This window comes from Paramacrobiotus metropolitanus, unplaced genomic scaffold (genome assembly GCF_019649055.1).
Source record: "Paramacrobiotus metropolitanus isolate TYO unplaced genomic scaffold, Prichtersi_v1.0 Parri_scaffold0000041, whole genome shotgun sequence".
NCBI lineage: Eukaryota > Metazoa > Tardigrada > Eutardigrada > Parachela > Macrobiotidae > Paramacrobiotus > Paramacrobiotus metropolitanus.
In genome coordinates, this window is record NW_026570261.1 from 533,234 (window position 1) to 558,796 (window position 25,563).

Consider the following 25,563-nt stretch of genomic DNA (forward strand, 5'->3'; position numbering starts at 1 on the left):
CCTAGAAATACCTCCTACGCAAGAGCTCATATACCTAGGCGAATCGCACACCACACCTTACGGAGTAGATATGATGGATGGTGCAACGAAGCACGACGGAAAGACATTTACCGTCATGATGGCTAACCACACCAACAAGGCTGTCACCTTACGGAAAGGTGCACCGATGGGCCGAGTCGAACCGTTCAGTATGATGACGGACGGTCAGAAGATGGTAGAAGCCCAAACTAACTTAACTCAGGTAGAGAAAGAAGACGCGGAATCCCAGGAGGATCGACGAAGAATTATCGACTCCATGAATTTCGGTAAAACCTTTACCGACTAGCAACTGGCCATACTGAAGGCTGTTTGGACCCGGTCAACCGGCCCAAAAAAAGGACGGAAGTCAAAACGACCTGGGAACCGACCCCACAAAAGGAAAGGTAACCCGAATACCATCGTAGGCGGCCGACGCAAACGTCGAAAACCTACCGGAAAAGCCGGGTATCTCCGACCAACCAGAGCCAAAGGTTAAGAGTACGCCTCCGCGGCCCGAATGCTACGTGAGAGCAGTACTACTGACTCAGCGACGACACCGATCTGACCGCCGAGGATACCGGCAGGACGATTAACGAGAAGACCTGGGCAGGTAGGAAAAATCTGTGACCGAATGGTATCGCTCGACTTCGGACTCTGCTGGACTTTGCGCGGGGCAAATTCATCCGGGCGGAGGATCCGACCCGCGGAACGGCCCGACGGACATTAGGATTCTAGGTGACATTGCAAACAACCGGGCGACGACTTCGATCCGTCCGACATGGCATCGCGGGCCGGTTTCGGATACCATCATACCAGCCCGGGTGGCACCTCCCAGCTCTCCCGGTGAAGAGCTGCCCAACCCGGTCCAACCGGTGCCTGGTGGAATTTTTCGGACAGCGGGTTGGCTCGAAATATCAGCTGGCAATTCTGGTGCATCTTCCCGACATGACGTTGCAAAAACCCGTCAATACGGGAAAACAGTTTGCCTTGACCGGATTACAGCTCGGCCCGGCACAGCGGCCAGCTGTTGGGGAACAGTGATCGGCCGCGGTTGCGGAACAACCCGACGATGTAGCCCGCCGACCCGAACGGATAGTGCGGCAACCGGAAAACGTACCACGCCGACCAACACAGACGCTGCGGCAACCACTTCCAGTGCAAATGCGGGATCGGACACAGGATCAACAAGATCGATCGGAAGGCTGTCGCAACCGGATAACGACAGTCATAGCCACAACGACCGATATCAAGGAAGACCGTCGCCGCCGATATAGGTGGGCCCGACCTTGGCGAGACGTAGAGAATCGCAGTCGGTGGGAGTGACCAAAGTGCGATCGCGCCGCCGACACAACCTGTTTAGCCATAAACGGGAGGTGAGAAGAGAGAAGAGGTGCTAAAATTAGCACACCGGATACAGCAGAAAGCGTGTCGGGGGACCATGACCGCGGGCACGCCAGGCGTGCTGTTTCTCGTAACAATTGGTGGGGCGACCGAGCCGACGCCGACGTAGAGCACCGGCTCGGGCAGAAGGATGAGCGAAGCGACCGGGCCGGCACTGACCGGAATCGACAAAACATCATCCAATCGCAGATGGTCGGGCGAGCGCTTCTGCTGGCTACCCGTCGGACACGGATTTTTCTATGTTCGATAGTGACATGCTGAAAGCGGAAGGATGGGCAACCCACTTCGCCAGTTGCCCTGACAACAAAAAGGAATCGATACCGACGAGGATGCTGAATTCATGTTCAAGGTGAGTGGGGCTCTTACCGGTAATGCGGCGGACTGGGACCAGGAATCAACGGCGGCCGAACAGGAGGAAGGCTGGCCGTTGAAGCTTGGTTGGCTAAGCTCATGGCAAGATTCGGCGGTCGGAAGAAGGACATGAACTCCTTGGCGGACACCACAGACCTTTCGTTGAATGCACTTCATGGCAAACATACACTCAGTGCAAACCGTCCGCTCGCGACCAGATCCATGCACAATCTTCTGTCCCAGTTGTAAATGAACCCTCCCGAGAATGCGCTTACGAATTCCAGCGAGAAAAGTCATGGTCGGCTTATGGCAATAGCTCAAATCTAGTAGAAAATGTAGTTCTAGATGGCCGTGCCCTGGCCATTACTGTGGAAAATTAGCTGCGAGCATAGTGCGGCAAAATAGCAAAAGGCTGTTTGAACGCAGTGTGCGGCAAAATAGCAAATGGCTATTTTGCCTACCATACTACGGCAAAATAGCTAAAGGCTATTTTAACGTAGTGTGCGGCAAAATAGCAAAAGGCTATTTTGACACACTGTAGAAAACTGCGGCAAAATAGCCTTAGCCTTGCTTGTTATTGCTGACATATTACTGTAGCGGCGTTATCAAGTTAGACCACAGAGTTGGTTTACCGGAAAAATGCACACTGATATACCCACGCTGCACGGGCAAATTTCACGGCTTAAATCGCATTTTACGTTTACCGATTTGCAGACAGCAAATTTTCACTTAATTCAGGCTATTTCTCCACCAAAATTTTTTTATCCTAAAAACTCGAAAATCGTTCTGCGCTCAACCTGCAAACATGTTCTCCATCAGTCCCAATGTCAAACAAAAAGCGTCCCCCCCGCCGCAGGGGCACCCCAAAAACCACAACAAACCAACATGGCAAATCATCGCTCTAATTTGTATGCATTACTTTTATCCTTCTGTAATACAGTTTTTAACTGATTTTTAATTTTTAGATATTATTAATTAGTTATAAAATGTTTATTTACTCCGAAATATGAATGTTGCCCAAAAAAACTCCGAATTTCTGCGCTGGTGAAGTATCGTGAGTTTTGCCGTGCAGCGTGGTATATCAGTGTGCATTTTTCCGGCAAACCAACTCTGTGGTCTAACTTGAAAACGCCGCTACAGTATATGTATTTAGTGTATAACGGGAATAGTTTCAAAGCACCATTACGACTTGACTGTCGCTTAAATCAAAAACTCGAGCACAGAGAGCAAAGCTTTTCTTTTCACGAAAATAAGGTACTCGTAAAAGCTGAAGCATTCTGAATCAACAATCAATCGGCCACGAAGCGAGATAATGGGAAATAGGTGATAGAACCGGGCTGTGTATTCTGTAAAGGATGTCTATTCTGACTGTAGATAGAGGGGTTCCTGTTGGTAAACGGAAGATCTCCCGCTCGTGAACAACTAATTCTCCTTACTCCAAAAACTAATTTTCCATGCAGGCTTCAGTTAAATCGGAACCAAGAGCGCATGCAATATTGAAACGCCACTAGAAACAGTGGCTAATTTTTGGTTTCTCTGTTTTCACAGAGTGTGCGTTTTGTGGCAGCAACTCCTGAGCAGCCGTCGCGCAACCGAGCACATCAGAATCTGCTTGGAAACATATACTACACCACCAAAATCCGACAACGTCAATTGCTTCAAAGGAGCATTCCTGTTGAGTAGTGCAATCAGCTTTACAACAAAAAGCCTGGCTGTTCTGAAAGATGTAGCCAACATATACTATTTGCCAAATTTGTTGGAAGCCATGCAGATCAAATTGCCAATGTTAATTCTTAAAGATTACAATATTCCCAGAGCCGGTATATTCGGTTATGGTAGTGGTTTTTCAAAACCTGCGGACGATAACTTCTACGCGAATCATGGCGCAACAAGATGGTTGAAATTCTATCGAAACAGCAGCCAACGCATCGCGCTACACAACTGGAAACTGAGCAACAACTTTGGCCACGCTCTGCACTTAATATTTTTTAATCCCCGGTTAACCAACCTCAAGCTTCTGCCAGACCATGAGATGAAGTGGATGAAACCTCTCACAGCCGAGTCCCAGTTCGATGTGCTTGAATTTGATAAACTGCAAATCACCATCCCGCAGCTGGTTTTAGATTGCAGCCAAGACTGGGACAGCATGGCCAGCAAATTTACCTGGGCTATGGATAATCTTTTCCCTCCTGCCGCGGACGAAGTTTATCTAAAGGTCAAACGTGTTCATGCTCGCTGGGTGCAGACGCTCGCCTATCCGCATGAATGGGAGACCATTCGAGCGCTTTTGGCAGTGTAAGTTTATTTGAAATTTGGTAGATTTTGCCCAACAAAAACGGGAATACAAACTTTTCCGGTGTTAGCCTCAACCGAGCCGTCACGGCACTAATTTAGATACTTTGTACTCTTCTTAGTTAAGAACGTCGTTAAGGAGATAGCGGCACGTGTCGCTTTCTAACAGCAGACAACCCTAGTCAAGAGGGAAAACGGGCACGTAGGGCCTTTTTGCAAATCCATATCCAACAGTGGATCCGGGTGCGCAACTCTGTTTCCGTGTCCATTGTTCTTCGCCGGGCGATTCGATAACCCTTTGGGACGAATGAGCAAACCTTATTTTTGACAAATAGTTAACTTTAACAGCGCAGCATCTGTCATTTATGTATCTGCATGTAATAAGTTAAATCACACTTTAGCTGAATTCGAGTGGGTTTCAAGTCTTTCAGCTGTTTTTATGAAGTTATATGGCAACACTAACTTATTCATAAAAGCGCTAGTCGTATCTTTCATTCTGTTTTCCGAAGTTGTTTGTTATGGAAAAGGTCGATCGAGTAACGCATAAGTTTACTATATGTGTTAGTTAAGTACTGTAACAGTGTAACGAGTGAAAAAATATTTAAAGTAAAATAATGGTTTGCTGAAACACCCGTTTTCCACCGTTTGTCGAATCGCCCTGCCGCTTGCGTAAAATGTCTAGACTAAAAATACAATAGGCCTTTATGAAGTTTAAGCCATTGCGTAAGTACTATTGTTGCCGAATCGCCCTCTGAACCGGAAAACGATATACCGGCGCTTCACAAGAAAAAGTTAAATAAGTACCATGTTTGCGCTTCGAGTAAAGAACTTAAATTTTACCAAATAACGATAACGTACAATACGAGTACGTACAGAAAATAAAGTGCGGAAGGAGGAGTAAAGGTCAGACAGCCAAGAAAACAGTATTGTTTATAACAGGTATAGCGGATTTCACGCAGATGGAACACCGAGAACATGGACAGGAACTGATCTGAGACGAGTGGATGTGAACAACCTGAGCAGAATGGCTGTGCTTGGAATCGGGGAATTGTTTGGCGTTTGAAAGCAACAGCCTTTGCAAGAATATTTTGTATGTTTTTTCAGTGCTCGCACTTTACTGATTCCTTTTTCAATTTATAATTTGAACTATGTCCGAGTACAAATAAATCGGCCAGGAAATGCCATAAACGGTGGCAAAGTGGTAAATCTAGGAGTATTCGTGCATTCCTATCTTATTCAGGAAATAGCTATCCTATTCAGAAAATAGCAATAGCAGTACTCTTAACTGATTATATATGCAGTAATGGACACTAATTATTTAAAACACTTCCAATTTACATTTTGAGAAAACGGTGAAAATCATTACTGTTATTTTTAACTTTAGGTTGAACGTTTAGCTAAACGTGAACGCCAGAATGCACTATAGTGCATTGAGCATTGCATTCTGGCACGGCTGCCGCGTTATTATCCAACAACAGCCAGGCAGAGAAATTTAATGCTTTTTTTTTTAAAAAGCCGCAGATCGAGACTTTCCGGTCATTTGATGCAAGAAATTATACTTCAAAAAGAAAAGAATAAGTTTAGATGATGTTACAGCTGTTGTGTAACTTTGAAAGTACATAATATATCACTGTTCACGATTTAATCGCGAATCACGATCACTTGAGCTGATTTGTAAACTCGGAGTTAGCACAATAATCCTTATATTGTAATTGTAGTTTTGCTGTAGTTTCTTCAATAACGAAAACAGCGGTACCGCCGTGGTTCTGCCAGTAATTAATATTATCAGTAATAGGGTGTTAAGGTATACTTACTATAAAATTATTGTGAGTGAATTTGCGCGTTTAGGTAGGCAAGGACGTACGCGCAAAGTGTGGTGCCAAGCAAAATCCGGACTTTTTCGTACAGGCTAACGAATATTATTACTATGCTGTATGGTTATGCTGTACGCTTCGCCACTGGGCAGTAAGCGAGCGCATGCAGTGCATACATATTATTGTACATACATTATTTAATAGTTACCAATGGTAACTTACCATACTATATTTACCAATAGTCCGATACAATAGTTACTATACTACCGTACAATGCACAAACCCCCAAAACAGTATGCTGTCTAGCTGCCGTATACGGCAAAATTGCAGTAGAACCGTGCGTACCCGTTGTAAAAATTATATGTATTACTCGTACTTGCGTACGAGTACTGTACTCATCACTGCAAAGAAAAACCCAAAACCGCCGTAGACGGCTCGTGGAGTAACGTAGAATATTTTGTCCACGACACTTACGGTTTTTAACAACAGCAAGATGCGTATGAATAATCTTCGTCCGGAGGATGTTTTTAGTCATTCCAGAACTACAGAGTCATCTGATATCATTAAGTGATTGCTCCTGTTGAAATTTTGATTACTAGTAAAAGATCAACGGTAATACAAAATTTACAGTTGTAACAGTTTCTCGCCCAATCAACGATACAAAATCGCAGCGAACAATACTTATAAAAATGTTATTTTCTGTTACATCCGGCATACAGTAAAATATCGCAAATAATGAGCATCAAGTTACTTATTAGAAATACACAGTAATTCTTATTAAAAATAAAACGCCTATTTCCCGCTGCACAAAACCCTGTACCATCTAAAACAGGCTCAGCATCGATTAAGATTAACGGTATTTTTATATACACGTATTAGTATGATGTTTCCAAATGGTGGCGTGAGAGTCGGTGAGACACAAAAAGGTGCGAACAGTGGTGTCGGGAGACTTTTGTGGTAGAGCATACTATGTACAAAGTTTCATTAGTCATCACTGTGTGGATTCCTGCTTCTATTCACGATTTAGGGAAAAAAGAGTACCTTCCAGTCAAATTATTAGTAATTATCGATGAATAGGGAAAAAAATGAAAAGGCGATTTTTCCCATCAAAACACCCAATAAAAACGCCCAGCATCATCAGCTACAAAATGTAAAGATATATGACATCGCGTAGGAACAATAAAAAAATCACTAAATGGAGATCTAGTAACATCCGCCCAGTCCGGAGTTAGTGAAAGCCACGTAGAAGAAAAACATCAATTTAGTCCAAATTTAGTCGTGAATGGCAACTTCTTCCCGCATTTATAATTAGACTTCATTAATGATCTTGGAGGCGATGTTCTTGAAGCCGAGATACGTGCCGGAGATGCGCTTGAAGTGCACCCCGTTGAGCTGCAGCCGGGGGAGTTTGCACACCTCCACCTCCCACTGGGCGAGGGACAAACCTCCACCTCCCACTGGGCGAGGGACTCCGTGTTCGGGTCGCCGTGGACGCATATCAGCAGGAATTTCTCCTTCTGCTCAGTCGCAGTTGTTCATATCCAGCACTTTCTTGATCTCCTGCGTCATATCCTCCGGATTCTTCGCCGAGGTCATCTTCATGTTCCAGGTGAAGCGCAGGGAGCGCGGCTTAGAGGACACCTGCAACCCAGCACGTTAAAAATTGATCAAAAAAATGAAATGAAAAAAATTAAATTTCCGTAAATTTTAAATTTCCTTAAATACATTTTTATATAAAAAAATTTCCGTTAATGTTTCCCTAAATATAAAACTTTCCCGACAAACTTTTCGGTAAATTATACACGTTTTTTGCTCTATAGTCTTTCCATTTCAAAACATGAAATTCTGCGTTTTCATCCGATCTGCGAAATCAGCACCTGCCGATTAAATGTTATTTTATAATTTAAAATATTTATTTATTTTGACAGGTTAATCCGTATACTTCGGAACCTGGCGAGTACTGTATTTGGATAAATCAAGAGAAAATGGAAACCGGAGCGTTTGTTCTCCAGTGGTCATGACATTTCGCCCTTCTATAGAAGAATTCTGTGATTTTCCAGGATATATTTTTTACATGCAATCAAAAGGAGCGCATTTAGTTGGACTGGCAAAGGTTGAAAGCTTTGGGAGTGCTCTTTAGATTTACGGTGTAATAATTTGGTCTGATTTAGGTTATACCTCCTGCTGAGTGGAAAAAGCCAGAAATTCCCAATCAAAGCAACAAGAAAATCAGAGAGCCGTTGCTGCAAACTGTTCGGGAGCTTGTGACCCCCGGAGTGTACGAAGTGGAAAGCGTGAAACAGAAAATGATTACGGTTTCTGAACTTCGGAAATTTGCTGGAGAAAACAATTTAGTTTCATCACAATACACCGGTAACTTATATTGTCCCTTGCTTAATATTTTGCCAAACTGTTATCATAAATTGTTTTATAGATATTGACGAAATCGAGAAAGAGTTTTGGAGTGAAATTCAGTGTGCTGATAGCCTGTACGGCGTGCATTCCGGCAAGAACGCATCGCTCTTTAACGATGGCGACCTGGTGAATTGTTCTGTCACACTTTGTATTATGATGTCTCCTAAATTTTTTTGCAGTTGTGGAATGTTAATCGGTTAGACTCTATTCTCCGATCTACCCTGGGCAGCAAGGAGTATGCTGGGATAACTAATTCGTTTCTTTACTACGGGATGTTTCGCACAATTTTCGGCTATCACGTTGAGGATTGTGATTTGTATACCATAAATTTTTTAAACGAAGGATCACCAAAAGTTTGGTACGGCCTCGAAGCACAGCACGCGCAAAATTTCGAGGAGTTCGCACACGACGTAGGTATTCACAGCAATCTCAAGTATAGAGTGGGGTAGCGACGATAGTCGAAGGAAAATATTTGATCTGATGGCTTTCGCTTATGCAAGTCCTTTATACTTTTTCAGATTTTTTTTCCAGAGGCGCTCAAAGAATGCAGCGAGTTCCTTCGGCATAAAAATACTTTATTTCGCCCTGATTTATTGCGGGAAAATGGAATGCCTGTAGCGAGGGTGATTGCCGCTTTTATTTATTGTACTTGTAACTGCTAAAATCTAAATGTCTTTCTTGCAGGCAATTCATTATCCTGGGGAGTTCATGATCACCTTTCCGCGGTCTTACCACGCCGGCTTCAATACTGGCGCTAATCTCGCTGAAGCCGCTAATTTTGCCACGCCGGCGTGGATTGATTTCGGGTCAATTTCGTCTTCTTGTAGCTGCAACGCAACGAATCTTACTCTAGACATGCCAGAGTTTATTCGCCGGTACCAAGACCACCGCTTTTTCAATGACCGGTTCCAAGTGATGCCTTCTCGTCTTCCCGTGGACCAAAGTCCTGACGATTCTACACCGCCACTGGGATCCCTTTATAATGTCGCTTGGCACGATCCGGATTCAAGACTCTCATCGTGGCGGAAGGCAAGCGATCCTGCCACAGAAACTGTTGTCTTCTTCCAAGTTGATCTGAGCGGCACGGTGCCCCGCATGAGCAAGAGCGTGCGGGTCTGTCGCGAGCAGTCCGTTGGCGGGGACAAGCAGGGCCGGCTGATTCCGACGGTGTTTGTGGATGAGACGCAGCTCAGCTCCGACTACATCACAGCAGTCATAGGTCGTGGCTTTCTGTCCGACGAGGATGATCTCATGAAACTGCTCGAACACGTTGGTATTCTGCGACCCGATGAAGAAACGCCGGGAGAGCAAGAGAACGATGACAGGGACATCGAATGGCAAGAGAACGAAACGGACAGCTCGTCGATTCTTCCTCAGCCTGAGCCAAGGTGTGTTTCAAAATGGTGTGGGTAATATTTTATTAATTGTCTGCAGTGCTGCAGATGTTGTACGAAACTGTTGAGTCTTCTTGGCTGCTTCTGTATTGTAGTTTATTTAATTCGTATCACGCGTCCGCCTTGGATAAATTTTGCTACTTTAAAGTGTAAATAGATATGTTCTCGTATTTGCTTAAAATGTATGCTTTTTGTAGATATCGTTCCGGAACCGAATGCCATCAGACCAAATCTACAGGCAGCGCTTATCGAAACCCTTCTGATCGCACTTCCTGCTTAACTCAGCTTTTATCGACCAGCCTTCCGGTAAGCCGCATGCACGGCTTCTTCAACGGACTACCGGAAACCCAAGACGATAAATCTCAACAGAAACCAGTATTTCAATGTCAGTTTTGTAAAAAATGCTTTCCTTCGTCGTCGAATTTGTACAGGCACGAACTACAGCACACTGGAAAAAATATTTTTACCTGTGCAGTTTGTGGCTTGGAACGATCTGTATCTCATTTTAAGGAGCATATGTCAAGATGTAATAAACAGAAATAATTGTGCGTTTTGTCATGTTTGTTATTTTCCCGAACACTACGAGTATGACATGTCTATATTACAACACAGTCATTACGTAAGATATCTTAACATAAAGGGGATTACTACGGGTGAAATTTCTGCGATAACTGCGAGTATTTACCAGTAGGTATTACTACAGGTACTTGGGGATTATTTTTAACAAGTACATGGTATTTAATTAACAATATTGGTAAAGTGGGGATTCTTACTGGTAAAGTGACTATGGGGATTACTACAGGTAAAGTACTACGGGGATTACTATAGTACAGTACTACGGGGATTACTGTGGTACAGTACTACGGGGATTACTATGGGTAACCGGTAAAGTACTACAGGATTACTACGAGCAAATCAAGGCAATTTATTCATCGCTGTTTAGATTATTTTCGGCAATACTTCTGTTGTACAAAAACGGCAGAAAATGGGGGAAATAAAATCTGGCCACCGTGCCGAAGAATTCATCGGAAAAAATTCTACCGGATCAAACTGTATTCGTTCTACAAAAACTTTATCGTCGACTTTCACAACAAACTCGCAGTATTTAAGACCGGTAACGGCCAACTGAGTGGTGACCTGGCTATAGTAAGTATGCGAATGTTTAAGGGCCCAACCGCGCACTGTGTCCTTTCGCAAGTAAAAGTCGAAGGATGGTGCGATGGCTTTTTTCATAGCGTAGTATGCGGACAATAGATCATCAACGGTCATGTCATCACGGCCGTTGATCAGGTTCCATTGAAACTTCGAGACTTCCGTCAGGACTTTCACTTCAATAAGCCCGACATCCGACGAATCGCTAAATACGATTCTGTCCGGTGTCGCACCAATAAATGGGAAGTCTGTTCGAAAAAAAAGCGGTTTCCAGAATGATCGTACCGTAAATGCACCAAACATACTTACAAGGACAAATGCATAACACAACTGTTGCTGCATGGAGCTTCGGCAAGCCTGCGCTTCTGCTTTTGAGGTAAAGCTGGACAGTCTCGTGTTCCATGCTAATGCCTTGTTGCATCTGGTGCGTAGCTCTACTTTCGGAAACCAAGGACAGCATAAACTGATCGGTGAACTCTTTTCGACGTCGGGCTATTGAATGAATCTTCGACGCTGTCACAATAGTTCTGCGTACTTTTCTCCATTCAACAGACGCCGACTGCCTGACCGTACGGCTGCATAGCGATTCTGCTTCTTTCTGATCAAACTTCATCCAGTATGAATTGTACAGTAGCAGTGTGTTTAAGTCCAATTTTCCTAATTCATCCTGAATCGTAGTCTGCACGTAAGCTTCGAAATCGCTACTGAGTGGCAGCGGCAGCTGACAAGGAGCAGCTGGCGAGACTTCCGACGGAGCATTTTCAACAGATGGCAATGGGCTTCCGTCTTTGAGCAGTTTTTTGGGTCAAGTAATGCCGCTGCTGGTGTCTTCTTAGCCATCATCCATTCAGCAAGAGTTCTTGCAGTTGAATCAATGATAGATGCATCGGCAATTGCATTATACGTTTTCTGTCCAAGTGTATGAAAGAGCTCTGCACTTGTATGCGGATTGCCGACGGAGAACTGATGAACCTGTGGAACAATGACACCGTTTGGAGGCCTAGCTGGCACATTCCATGTGCAGGGTTTCGAGAAGCATGTGGCGTAATCAGGATAGCAGTTGTTTTTCACGAAATATGCCAAAGTAAGAGCTAGGGCTCAAATGTGCTTACAAGAAGCTTCAAAGGTCTCCATAGAACCAGTATCCACGCAGCGCAGTTGCCCAACCTTCCCAGCAGCGCACTGACAATGGGCCAAAACTAAAGTACCTCCAGCAAAAGTCAAACTAGCATCATAATTGCGGTCTCTCACTTCCGCACGACACAGAGATCTGATCAATAAACCGTTATCATGGGAGTGACGAAATTCCAAAGGCAAACGGATGCGCCCTGCTGAAAATAATGCGTGGGCGTCCGAAGGAATGCCAGGCTCCCGAACGCAAGATAACGCCGGTAAAGTACGTGCGGTACGCGTTGAATGGCGCGCATAGTAATAAGCGATATTTTCCTCAGAAAAACTTTTTAAAGGGAAAATCCACAAGTTAGAAAATATTAGCTGCGTCCAGTCCATATTAGAAAACAATTGTGGAATCAAAACAAAAGACTAGTTTTCAGCTTGGTTTTTGCGTAATATGAAAGGTTTACGATCGGCAGCTAGCTATCTAGTAGTACAGTATATGCCTTTGTCTTACAAGGCTACTATAGCGTCCTAAAGGGCAACCTGTTTTTGCAAATGCTTTATTTTTGCGCAATCAGGCTCGTTGAGATGTTAACCAAGAAAACAATAACCTCCACTATATCATGCAGCAAAGGAAGCAACAGATTAGACATTCCTGGAGCAACAATTCTGAAATCCGTTACGCGATCGATTCCCTTTTCAATATGGACTCTGTGCCGGGCAATATGGTGAGAATTGTTCATTTCTGGAGCGGAAAGTTGGGTTCTTGGACCGAGAAAGTCAGGAGTAATCAAGGTAATCTGGCGTTTCCGGGCCTCTGTTGGCGATAACTTGAATCCTTTATCAGCCATGATCGCATCCCCTGGTTCCAGTTTATTCAGTAAACCACTTTCGCTTACAATACTTTCATCCGTTATGGATCCAAAAAAAGCCCTGGAAATAAAGCTGATCTTCGCTCCGGGGGTTATTCCAATAAGAAATTTCGCTGTGCAGTGGTGTTTGTAATAAGAATATGCAAACGAATGAGTGCCCGGATGTGAAGGAGTTTGAATAAACAGTTCGAAGCAATCAACAATGACACGAACATTTCTAAACCCTGACGCCAAAAACTCGGGCGGCGCGTCCAGCAGTGTCATTTCTCCAGATGGAAAAGTATTAAGCCGCTTAATGACAGTTGACATTACGTTAATCCACATTTCAAAAATTCTGCTGGCACGTGAAATATGGATTTTAAATAGAACACCAAGAAAATCAAAACTCAGATCCATCCGTAGTTTAAATAAAACCAGCAGCAGTTGGTCTTTTACACACTGCTTTCGCCTGCCAGGTCTTGGAATGCCTCCCTCGTTCCTCTTTTGCCAGGCGGCTAAAATCGCCGGTGAAAAAATCTCCGCTATTTCATTCAGAACTTCAACGTTCATTACCCCTGTCATCCTTCGAAAAGTTTCGCTTTTTACGTCAGATATCTTGTCGTCGACATTGATCAAAGGCTCTTTATCTTCCATGAACAATAGGTGTTCCAGTTCGCTTATGCGCTCGTCGCGTTCTTGTATGTCGGATTCTAGTTCCTGGATGCGGATGTCCGATACGGCCAGCGCACCTTCCAATTCATCAATTCTTTCCCGCAGCTGCGCAATGACATTATGCTCTTCTAACGCTACAATAAATAACACCTTTCATTTATTTAAATTGTTGTTAAGAAAAAACATTATTGATATTTTTATTATTGATAGGAAAAACAACTTAAATGGGTCAGTAACTTCTAGAAGATTAAACCTGGTATTCAAAGCATCGCTTTCTCCAAACGCGCATAACCGTTTTTTCTCTGGAGAAACGTTGGTGGATCCTGTAAATAAGTAAAACAAAAATGCAGGAGGCAATGATGTTGTTAAATGATTTGTTAATATGCCAGACATGCACGAAGAAGTTCTTGCAGTCAACGACCTTAAAGTAAGTACCTGCAGTTGCTCGCTTATCCAAGGCTTTTGGTACGCTGGGTACGCTGCCGTCCTTTAGTGTCCTAATCTTCCGTGGATCTCTTCCTTTTTTTCTGGTCACTGAAGCAGCTGCTGGCGAAATGGTCCGAACAAACTACATTGCGGCTGGATGGATGGAAATCAGGCCTTCCGATTCCTTCCAACCATTGATGTCGGATGAGTTTGTTGGAAGGAAACTGGTGGAACGAGTGCGGTCCTTCTGTACTGCAGTTTATTTTGGCACTATTATTATTGCAACCGATAACACAGCAACGACCCATTATGAATTCTTCGCAATTTAAAACATTTACCTGAATAGTAAAATGATCTTCCAAAATGTCCAAAGAAACCAATACTGAAGTTGAATAAAAAACACAAAGCAAATAATTGTAAACAGTCTATATTATGCATACCATACACAAACATCTTAAACGGTGAAGTTATACAGTAGAATAATATGGCGGATGCGGATGCCGTCCAGTAAACTCAGCACTAAATTCTCTGTAGCTAAGTGGGCGGAGCAGCCAGACAGCCAATCAGCGCGGGCTAGTCTCGTTAGACCAATTACTCCATTAGTTCCGCGACCGCTCGGTGCATGCTAATACCGGAAAATTTACTTTTACATTCTAGTTGAGTAAAACCTATTAAATTTCCAGTACCTAAACCTACACTGTTAGGAGCGTTCGGATGGTCTCCCATTCATGCGGATAAGCAAGCGTCAGCATCTGCAATATCTGAACACTGAAAACAGAAAAAAAATACAGCCTTTATTGCGATTGAAACCATACTTCTAACTTCAGCAGGCGCGCAAGCCTGCATCTTTTTACATCGTTCAAATGGTCTTATAGTTGCAAGTGGGGAGAGGCCAATATACGATCATATGCTTATGTCACTTATGTCATTCAAAATAAATTAAATTAAAGCTTAAGTTTAAGTTTCCCTGCCTGACCAAAAACCCGCTACCTATCGAACATACAGTACATTTAACGATTAGATGTAATTTTCAAAAATTTTCATTTTATAATACTGAAAAGAAACTCGGGAAAAAAGGAAGTCAGGGAAACTTATTCATAGCAACGTTAAACTGGCCTCTTCCGTATGCAACTGTACAATGTGATATTACATAGATTAATTACATTCATTGCAATAAAGGTAAAATGTAACGGAACAGTCATTCACCAACAACACCAATCTGGGGCAAAAACGGCATCGTTTGCGACCGTGCCGAGGTCGACCGGCAAAACAGAACGGCTTAGCGAGTACTGATAGTGAACAGTTGATCAGGAGAAGGAACGGTCCAATCTTTGTTAGACTTATTTAAAAAGATAACATAGCTGCAGTTAATCGAAATTTTAGCCAGGTTAGAAAACAGAGATTTAGTCTCGATCACTTTTGAAGGCGCTCGCATCAGTGTCGCCATACTTAGGATATTGTGTATGGCTTGGCGGGCTATCATCCCTCGTGATCCAACGGCTAGGTGGTAGTAGTCGGTGTGCCAGCCTTCACCCGTAAGTTCGTTTACGAGGGACGCGTAACGAGTTCGCTTTCTGGCTTCCGCATTGTTAAACCCGTTGATCGTATCAAACGGTACAGTCACCTCTGCCAAAATAATGCGCTTCTCCGCGCGGTTAATGCAACACAAGTCCGGACAGAGAGAAGTAGAAAGAACATTAACAGGAATTGTACTAGTGTGGTTATCGTAGCTAGACTGATTTAGATCAGACAGAATTTCCCATTTTCTATGATCAGCCACACCGGTCATGAAATCGTAAACAGCTTTCAGAATGCTATTATGACGCCAGGTGTAACGATGGCTATTAAGTGAAATCGGACATCAATTAAGAATATGACAAAGAGTGCCTTTAGTCGCTCCACACAGATCACATGCAGCAGATACGGTCTTGCCCCACTTTAATAGATTATTGAACGAAGGAGAAATGTTAAGCGCAGCCTCTATCATAAAGCGAATCACCTTCTCAGGGAGATCAAACAAACAACTTTTCCAAAAAGTATCGGCAATTTGTGCCGCTCTTCCCTCTTCCCTCCACGCTCCCTGCTGTATCAGTGATTGTAGCCGGTCTTCTTTTAGCGCTGACGCGTGCTGACTCACTTTCTTATTAACGACCTTACGAATTGCCGCTTTGCTAGCCCCACATTGTCTGCCGGCAGCGACAGAGGACTGGACAAAGTCCACAATTGCAGGCTCATTAGCGCATGTCGCCTGTATATTCTCACTGGCTAGCTGCACAACAACATCGTCAGAAGAGCAAAGAGCATCGGCAATAAAACCAGCGTGCGCTTGGGCATACACAGACTTTAGAGACTTAAGATCACATCCATCAGAAACATAGAAAAAATCGCAATTAGCAGACGGATTTACCTTAATCCATTTTTTCAAATATTTATTGACCGTTGCTTCCAGGGCATTAACTGGATTGCGGCGGCTCTAAATCTCTGCAGAGCAGCCAAGGTTTGCATTCCAAATGCCGCTGCCGTCTGGCACAGAAAGATGTCTTTGGTCTGCTGCTTGAAAAAGACTTGCGAAACAAAACGTGCGCCATCGCATACAATAACAAGAGGGGAACAGAGTACATGTGGACTGCTCTTCCTCTCACATTCAGATACACTGACGCCCTACACTCAGACCATATGCGTTTTGACCAGTCCGAGCGTCTTTGCCCTCTCCTGTGTCTTTTGATAGGGAGCAGGGAGCGCAGCAGACGACCAGGACCTACATGTTCAAAAATGCGATTTGGACCGGGCGGCAAGAGCGTTGCAGAGGACGGTCTGCAGGCCAGACGGGGTCTGACTCAGACCGCTTGCCATTTTTATGGCCTCTGCAATGCAAAGTGCAAACTATCGCTGATTTGTAGCGATTTGAGAGCCGCCGCAATCCAGTTATTTTGAGAGCCGCCGCAAACTGTAGGCGGTGACAAATCGTGCATGGCAAGTACAAACCGCATACACGAAACAACATAACATTTATAAATAGACTGTGATATTACTCTACGCCTTCCTTAAACATAGAGCAGAGCCAACATCAAATTTTGCCCTGCGACACCGCATACATTCTATTCACAACATGTACGTTTATCGAACGTCTACGACTCCCCCGACTCTACACTACAGACTGCTACAAGCGCAGTCTGCAGCTCGCTGTTTGACAGATGCATTATGATGTATTTGGCTGTACGGCCTGTACCGTATAAACCATATACTGTAACGTAAATCTGATAGCGTTGGGTCGTCGTGGCGTGTTCACGAAGAATTTACCACTAAAATTATATGGAAATCCTTTAGGAAATCGGTGTGGCCGTACTATTTACAAACATAAAACTATTTAGTCTTGGAATTCATGTTCGGAATCCAAGGAACTGCGTGGGAGTTGGATGATTAATAAATTTTATGCCTTCGCTCCAGTAATAATCACTGTGTAAGTTAAGGGAAGTGGCCCGGTACATGGTACCAAAATCGTGTACATGCACGAAATCTTTCACTTTTGCGCACTTCCAAACCCTTTTTTCTTTTGTTTTATGACATTTTGTAGCCAGATGATTTGTATACACAGGTGAGAAAACCGTTTGTGCGGGCAACATCCGGTTCGGGAGTTATGGCTATTAAAAAATTCCAAAAAATTTAAATGCATTCAGGTGTACCAAAAGTCTCATTATGGATCGATCTCCTTCAAATTCTGCACGTAAATGCACATAACCACGAAGATCGTTTTTACACCGATCCAGAGTTCCATGATTTTTTTAAAATTTTTAAATGAATTTTAAATGTTTTGAAATTCATTTTAAAATTTGAAAAACATGCTAGAGCAGTGGATCGGTGTAAAAACGTTCTTCGTGGTTATGTTTATTTACGTGCAAAATTTGAAGGAGATCGGTCCATAATGAGACTTTTGGTACACCTGAACGCATTTAAACTTTTTGGAATTTCTAAGAGCCATAACTCCCGAACCGGATGTTGCGCGCACAAACGGTTTTCTCGCCTGTGTATACAAATCATTTGGCTACAAAATGTCATAAAACAAGAGAAAAAAGGGTTTGGGGGTGCGCGAGAGTGAAATATTTCGTGCATCTACACGATTTTGGTACCATGTACCGAGCCACTTCCCTTAAGGTCCGCTGATACATTTTGCAAACTTATTGTCACTCTCTGCTCAGAAGCGCTTAAAAGGAAGTAATATTATAATGACAATAGTACTTGTCATTTACGGTGATTTACCAACACATAACGGCTGTGATCTAGTACGTGTTATGGCTGCGTCTTAAACGTCTTTGGAAGATTCAGAACAGTACTTATATAAGTTATATTAGAGGGGATTTATAGTTTTATTGTGAATTTTACAGCTATCTCTGTACAACATATTTCTTCGCAGTTCGCTTGTTCAAGCGCTATTCCCTCTATGCTGTTCGTAACATATTTTTATAAAAATCGCAGTACACAACCGAATAGTGAGTTACGAGTGATTTTGAGATTTAAGCTGCCATAACTTCTCTAGCCAAATATCTAGTAATTGTCAATAGATACATTTTATGTTATCTGTTATTGGTCGCTAGAGCCTCAGGCCTCGGTAAAAATGGTTTCAACGCCATTGCCTCCTTATGAGCGGCTCCTGATTGATGCACAACAAATGAGCTACCAGAACACTGTCATCGTTCGCCATGACGCCGACGTTTATTGGCTGGGAAACATTCAGAATATCTCCGGAGACTACGCGTTCATCGACTTTCAATCCTCAAAGGCCAAACCCAGCTGGATCCATGCGAGCCGCGTGTGGCCTCTGCATTTCCCTCACGATGAATACAGGCATGGGAAAACCCAGGTGTTTGTGGCTCTTCGCGACGAAGATGACGGGCCATTTCGTTTTCGGCCCGCGCTTAGGTTAAAAATCGCTACTGCATGCGGTCATTGCCAAACGTTAATTTTTTACGTCGAAACGCTGAGTAGAGAAACCGAGAGCACTTCCTGCCTGCCTCGCACGGACATGGTGGACAAATGCCAAATTGCCTTACGGTTTCCGGTCACAGAGCCATCGTTGCTGTGTCGAGTCGACGGGCTAATGTTCAGGAGGCTCTTTATCCCCTTTTTCGGTGCGCGATACTTTTGCAACTACACCTCGGACAGATTTCACATCATCAAGCATTTCCGCGACACGTTGAAGCGGAATGCGCAATTGGCCACCTTATCGGATTGCTGTCGATTTCACCTTCGAATTCAACAAGACGGATGCACGTTCGTTGTTATCAGTCTGGCAGCGGACCCAGAAACAGCGCAATGGATGGCCACAGCACTACGGGGAATGCTGCTGACCCATATAGTCAACCGGGCCAATCTGCCGCCCCACGATGACCGAAATTTCATTGGCACTGGAGAGTTACCCTATAAAACAGGTTTGGATTGTCTTGTTGGGACATTTCGACGAATATAAGAATGCCCATGCAGTAGTGATGTCAGTTGCAGCAAAGTCTTATGCAGTACAAAATTACGAAAAAGACGATGGAAAATTAATGGTTACAGTAGCTGATACCGGTACTATATTAGGCATACGTGACCGGTGACACTCGCGCTATTTTCACTGCCTTTTCGGCAAGTAAAGCCGATTAATAAAGAAGATCACAACAGCCAGCCCTTTTCACCCTCGTTGTTAATAGCCACCCCTTTTCGCACCCTGTCTTTTTTTGGCCACTCTTTTTTACTATTAATTAAATAACAACACCCCGTTGTTGTTTTTATGACGCCCCTTTTCTGGTTATTTTTTGCAGTTTTGTTTATCTCATGACGCCAAGTCATGAATTTTTGTTAAGCCTACCACAAACGATGGGTCTGTTAGAGTGATCATATAACCTGGACCGTATAACAACCGCATATCTACTCTTTGCTTAGTCAGTTCCCTGATTGGCTTTCGCCCAGTCTCTTGAGACAACGCGCAATCTCTTCCTTTCCAAGTGCTTCCGCAAGCCATTTGCGCTGGGCTTCGGCTTTTCGTCCCGTCCATGGCGGTGCCCGCAATCACTTCGGCCATGAATGAGCACACCAGCTGGATCCAGCCGAACAATAGAAGCTCGTACAGACCTACTCGTAGTTCATTAACTTCGCCTCCATACAGCATAGATAACTGTAGAAGACGTGCGGCGAAAGGTCACTGTTTAGGCTGTTGTACACTCGCACGAAGTGTTCGGAACTGGAAGCCACCTTTTGTGAAAGCTCAAAGTGGTGCGAGCCGTACAGTGCGTGACACTGCCTGTACACGGTCCATTCCAGTCCATTGTCTACATTTTTGTCAATAAGAGGAAGCACTTTCAGTAAGTACGCGATCATGGTGACCGCATCGTAGCATCATAAATGTACGGTGTAAATGTACATAAATGTACAGTTCAAAACCCCTGTATAATTAACTACAGATACTTCAGTATATAAGCATTGTGTCCAAGTATACAAGTGTCGTATATATGTATAGTATACAAGCATCCTAATTTACTGTCATTAGGTTAAGCAACATGCATTTACATAAGGGGTGCCTAAATGCCTATACAAAACCGGGTGTCTGTAAACTTATATTAAATAACTAAAAAAGGGTGCGCATAATTAACGAGGTGCCGAATAAGGGGTGGCTGTAGTGTCACCTTTTAATAAACGAAGCCGAATGACGCTAAAACAGCCTATCTGTCATTACGGCACATAGGAATATGCATTTTATCATGCAACGTCAAATCGTCAATCAAACCTGGAATAGGTCGAGTGTTAAAATATTTGGAAATAAGTACTGAGCAGTATGAAGGCTACGTCTGATTTTCGAAGCGAAGCACATTTCGATTAGTAAATGTGCTTGTACCTTTCGAGATTCGAGATGGCTGATGGTACGTTACAGTTCATAACTAGGTGCCATTTATTCATCGTCAATATGAACCTACCTAGCGAAATGTTACCTCGCGAAACAATTTATTGCTTGGTGGCTCCAGTATCTTTTCTCGTAGATGGGAAAGCCGACCAGCTGAATAAATGTGTCTCTTTTAATAATCTGCCGCCATTTCTTCTGAGCGAAATCCTTTCCTTTCTGGAACTGCACTCATGTGTAAGGGTTAAAAGGTAAAAGCGTTCATATAATTATTATATGTAATATCGCTAATATGGTTATGACATAATACAGTATATGTAAGACTGCCTGCAGAGCACAGACCCGTATTAGTTATGTCCCTATTTATGCACGTAAAATTTCAGTTACGTAAATGGGCACCAGTTATCAGAGGACAGGATTGCAAATTTGGCCGTTAAAACATGATTATGTAGCAGTACGACTACCAGTCTACCAGTATCAACCATACCTAGCTTGACCGCCCGAGCGGTCGCGGTACATTTCGTCTCCGTACGTTTAGCCACACTTTTTCCGTCAGGGAGACAGGGAGTTGGTTTGCTGCCGATGATGAGCACGAATCAGTACGGCCAAACATATAAATTTATGGGTTGTGCCAAACTGCATCTACGGCGCGCCACGCCACACTAGTTTATGGGATATATGCATTTGGCATTGTGGTATGTGCATGCCAAATTATTATCCAGGAACACTTGTATTAACGAATCACCATAACTGCAATCGCCTGGATGGCGGCCACATGGAAGTCGGTGCAATAGACGCGATCTCCGGATCTGCGGAGGGCGGAGGACAGTTTTCCATTGCAGCAATTGTAGCATGTGGCCATCGTTCAATGCGCTAAGTGCTAACAACGCGCTCACTAGCCTGCTCAACCTCCGCACAAACTTGTACACGTAGCCGAACCATAACAGTGCAGGTGGGTGACTTGTAGTAATCTCCCGTTATCTTATCCCTAAAGTACAATTTGGTCACCATAAATACGAGGACAATTGGGTGCTGTGAACACCCCCTGCACTAGGCTGCGATGAACAACCGGCTAAATTTAGGCGGTTTGCATTTAGACTGTGATGGCAGTAGCGTTGCGAGCTACGGCTAAGCAGCACCCAGTTGTCCTCGTACCCTTGGTAGTAGTTACGGAATCCATAATTAGTTAATCCATAACTCCCCAACCGGATGTTATGCGCATAAGAGCTTTTTGCACCATTGTATACAAATTATTTGGCTACACGCCTACAGTAAGCGCTAAAACGAGGCAAAAAAGTGTTTGGCAGTAAGCGAAAGCTTTCGTGTATGTACACTGATTTTGCACCATGCACCAGGTTATTTCCCTTAATCGGTATCTGCGGCTTGGGAGACATTGCCGGAGTATAATATTCGGTGTCCGGCATGGAGAAATTTCCTGCCGGCCGAGTGGCTGGTAACACTTCACAGGAGATATCACGCGGGTATATTGGGCATAAATGTCGGAAAGCCACGTTGTGCAATTTTTGCTACGTTTTTTTTGTAACTTCGAATTCTGTGCCAAGGTTCAGGTCTTAAGGTGTTCGGGTGTTCGGTTCGGTAACATTATGACAAAATTTTTTGGGCATATGGATATGACGCTTGTTAGACAAGGTACTGACAACGATTGTAACGGTACGGTTGTTTCAAAATACTGGCTAGCCATACACATGGTCGAAATTCAAAAAGCAGTGCATAGCGACCGCATTACATAACGGTCCTAGTTCTGCTGAATAACGAACGATATGATATTCAAAAAACAGGAATCAGGAAGCTACCGCATGTTTGTTGTTTTATTTAAATGTAAACAGCCCTTGTAACTTGCAAGCTTGCTACGTTTCTTTGCATTTTGTCGAATTTCAAAATTATTTAGACCTGAAATTGCGCGAATTTTGACCGGTGGCCGTGGAACATTGGGCAGCGTTTAGGAATTAGGGGCGACCGCCGCCTAACCGCCTCAGTTGTAACTGTCAGTTACAATCAACTCGTACATAAAACAATAAACAAAAAAATATTTTTGTCTAGCAGTCTTGCTATAAAATAAATTAGAGCGCGACAGAAAATACTAAACGACAGCCGGATACCACATAATAGCTCCCTAAAGATGCTCAGGCATCTACAGGGAAGTCGCAGCTTGAAACGCTGACCCGTCGACCACTCCCGCGAGCGGAAGCGAATGCTCAGCTGCTAATGTAGTACTTCACTTAAGGCGGTTTTGGGCTACATGCTACAAAACACCCTTTTGTATTTTAAGCTGCCAAAATGGCTTGGTATTTGGGAGTCAAAGGTCTAACTGCAGTCACTGATGTTAAATTGGTTTCGCTGTTTTCGCAGAGTGTGCGTTTTATGGCAGCAGCTCCTGAGCAGTGATCGCGCAACCGAGCACATTAGGGTTTGCTTCGGAACATGTGCTGATGCAACGAAATCCGGCAACTTAAATTGCTATAAAACAGCATATCTCCTGAGCCGCACCGTCCGTTCCAACACAAAAAGCATTACCATACTGAATCCATTTTTAAACTACAACTATTTATCTGATTTGTTGGAAGCCATGGAGATCAAGTTGCCTGTAATAATTTTCAAGGACTACACAATTACAGATTGCGGAAACCTGTACAGCTACTCTAAGGTCTCGCGATCTGATGGCCGAAAGCTTTTGGAGTGGCATGGTGCGACAATATGGCTGAGGTTTTACCAAGACAGCTGCCAGCGCATCGTGCTACACAACTGGAAATTGAGCAACATTTTTGGCAAAGCTCTGGATCAAATATTTTTCGATTTTTGTGGGTCCGAACTTCACGCACTGCCAGCCCATGAGGTCCAGTGGATGCAAACTCTCACACACGAGTCCCGAATTGATGTGCTCGGGATTGATAAAATTCAAATCACGATTAGGAAGTTGGTTTTGGATTGCAGCGTAGACTGGGAGAGCATGATCAGCAAATTCATGTGGGCTTTGGACAGTAATTTCGCGCCTGTTGCAGACGAAGTTTATGTAAAGGTCAAGAATGTTCATGCTCGCTGGGTGCGAACGCTCGCATTTCCACAGGAATGGGACACCATCAGAGTCTATTTATCAGTGTAAGTTTATTTAAATTCACTGAATTTTAATTTGTATATAATGTATTACTAGTTGAAACTGAAGAGCAAAACGTACCGTTGGTAGCACAAACCGAACGATGCGAGCAGTGGTTGCAACTCGGCTGATGTTCTTCAAGACCACGTTGAAATGAACGTTAGCTGCCGCGTATCTGTAGTAGCGCACGTACGACATGAAATCGCAAACTGTTAAAATTCTTCTTCTCTGCCGTTCCTTTGTCAGTACTGGAAACGGTTTAATATCGCTGCTGAAGTTTTTGGTTTGGCTTCCTTATATTTTATACCAAGTACCGATTGTGGTTCAGATTCGTCTTTAAAATAAACAGATTAGTGGAGTGGCCCGGTACATGGTACCAAATTCGTGTACATGCACGAAAACTTTTACTTTCGCGCCCTCCCAAACACTTTTTTGTTTCGGTTTATGACATTCTGTAGCCAGAAGATTTGCATACACTGGCGTGAAAACCGCTTGTGCGCGCAACATCCGGTTCGGGAGTTAAGGCTGTCAAAATTCCAAAAAGTTTAAATACGTTCAGGTGTACCAAAAGTCCCATTATGGACCGATCTCCCTCAAATTTTGCACTTTTTTGCTAGTATGTTTGCGCCTCGATTTACGAGAGAAGAAATTAAACTGATCGGTACCTAAAAAAATAATAATGCTGTTTGTTTTCAGGTTTAGCGGATTTCACGCAGACGGGACACCGAAATTCTGGAATGAAATTGATCTAAGACTTGTGGATGTGTACAAGCTAAGCAGAATGGCTGTGCTGGGGCTCGCGGAGTTGTTTCGGGTCTGATGAAGGGATCTCATTTGGGGTGTTTCACTCGCTACCTTCTGAGTGTTCCATTAATTAATGTTGTTCCTGCCGAAAGTTTCCCGTGTTGAAGCCGCCCTTGGAAATTCAGTTACTGAAATCACCAAGATTTTTCGATCGTACGGCTCAGTTGCTCTGAATTTTTGACCAACTTATTCACACAATTTGTTAGTCCGTTTCATATACCTTTTGCCAAAAGTAAACAGCTTTGATAAACATATGTATTCTGTGCTCCGTATATGCAATATTTCCTGTTGATAAACATGTGCATTGCAACTATCTAATTTTGTTACCAGCTGATAAGCGTAACAAAAAAACCATCTAGAACCACAAACCCAGAAACCCCAAAAACCAACCACAAACCCAACCAACCACAAACCCTTCTGGAACTAAGCACACAAGTACTGCTCAACAATGATGTCAGCAGCAACACTTATGTCCGCACAGCAACTGCAAACGATGTCTGCAGCAACACTCGACGGAGTGGACTACTCCACTCGACGAAGTAGTCTACTCCGTCGAGCATGTTAGAGCTTCAAAGAACGAGTTAGCACGCATGCAGCTTCGCCGCTTACCGTTGTACCAACATACTACTAATTCGTTGCGTCGAACACAAAAAAGCTGTTACCTGTGCTTTTGTTCGAAATCCATTCTGCAAAAATGCTGATTATGCCCGTTGCTTCTGCACATTGAACAATCGTAGTTCCAAGTCACTTCGCACAGTAAAAAAGCGGGCAAAAGACATGGGTTATGGCAGACGTCCCTCATCCACATTCTCGATGGTAAGACGTTTAAACTTTCACCGTGGCGAGAGATTCTGAGATTCTATTCTACCCTTAT

At 43.7% G+C, this 25,563-nt stretch overlaps 1 protein-coding gene and 1 long non-coding RNA gene across 3 annotated transcripts; one reads left to right on the forward strand and one right to left on the reverse strand.

The window, feature by feature from the left end:
* Positions 1-13,259: 13,259 nt before the first annotated feature.
* LOC129590725 (uncharacterized) lies at positions 13,260-14,512 on the reverse strand. The gene is made up of 4 exons (XR_008690770.1): positions 14,241-14,512; positions 13,912-14,154; positions 13,730-13,799; positions 13,260-13,610 (listed from the first exon to the last, which is right to left on the reverse strand). It is a non-coding gene; the product is annotated as an uncharacterized LOC129590725 (long non-coding RNA).
* Positions 14,513-17,101: 2,589 nt separating this feature from the next.
* LOC129590675 (uncharacterized) lies at positions 17,102-24,999 on the forward strand. 2 transcript variants are annotated; one of them, XM_055486020.1, is made up of 5 exons: positions 17,102-17,362; positions 18,495-19,328; positions 20,913-21,024; positions 23,144-23,890; positions 24,582-24,999. In XM_055486020.1, the coding sequence occupies exons 2-5, from the start codon at positions 18,515-18,517 to the stop codon at positions 24,703-24,705; spliced, it is 1,797 nt and encodes a 598-aa protein (XP_055341995.1). In that variant the 5' UTR covers positions 17,102-17,362; positions 18,495-18,514; the 3' UTR covers positions 24,706-24,999. The 2 variants fall into 2 exon arrangements, with proteins under 2 accessions (XP_055341995.1, XP_055341996.1); XM_055486021.1 differs by having other exon boundaries at positions 18,503-19,328.
* Positions 25,000-25,563: the final 564 nt, after the last annotated feature.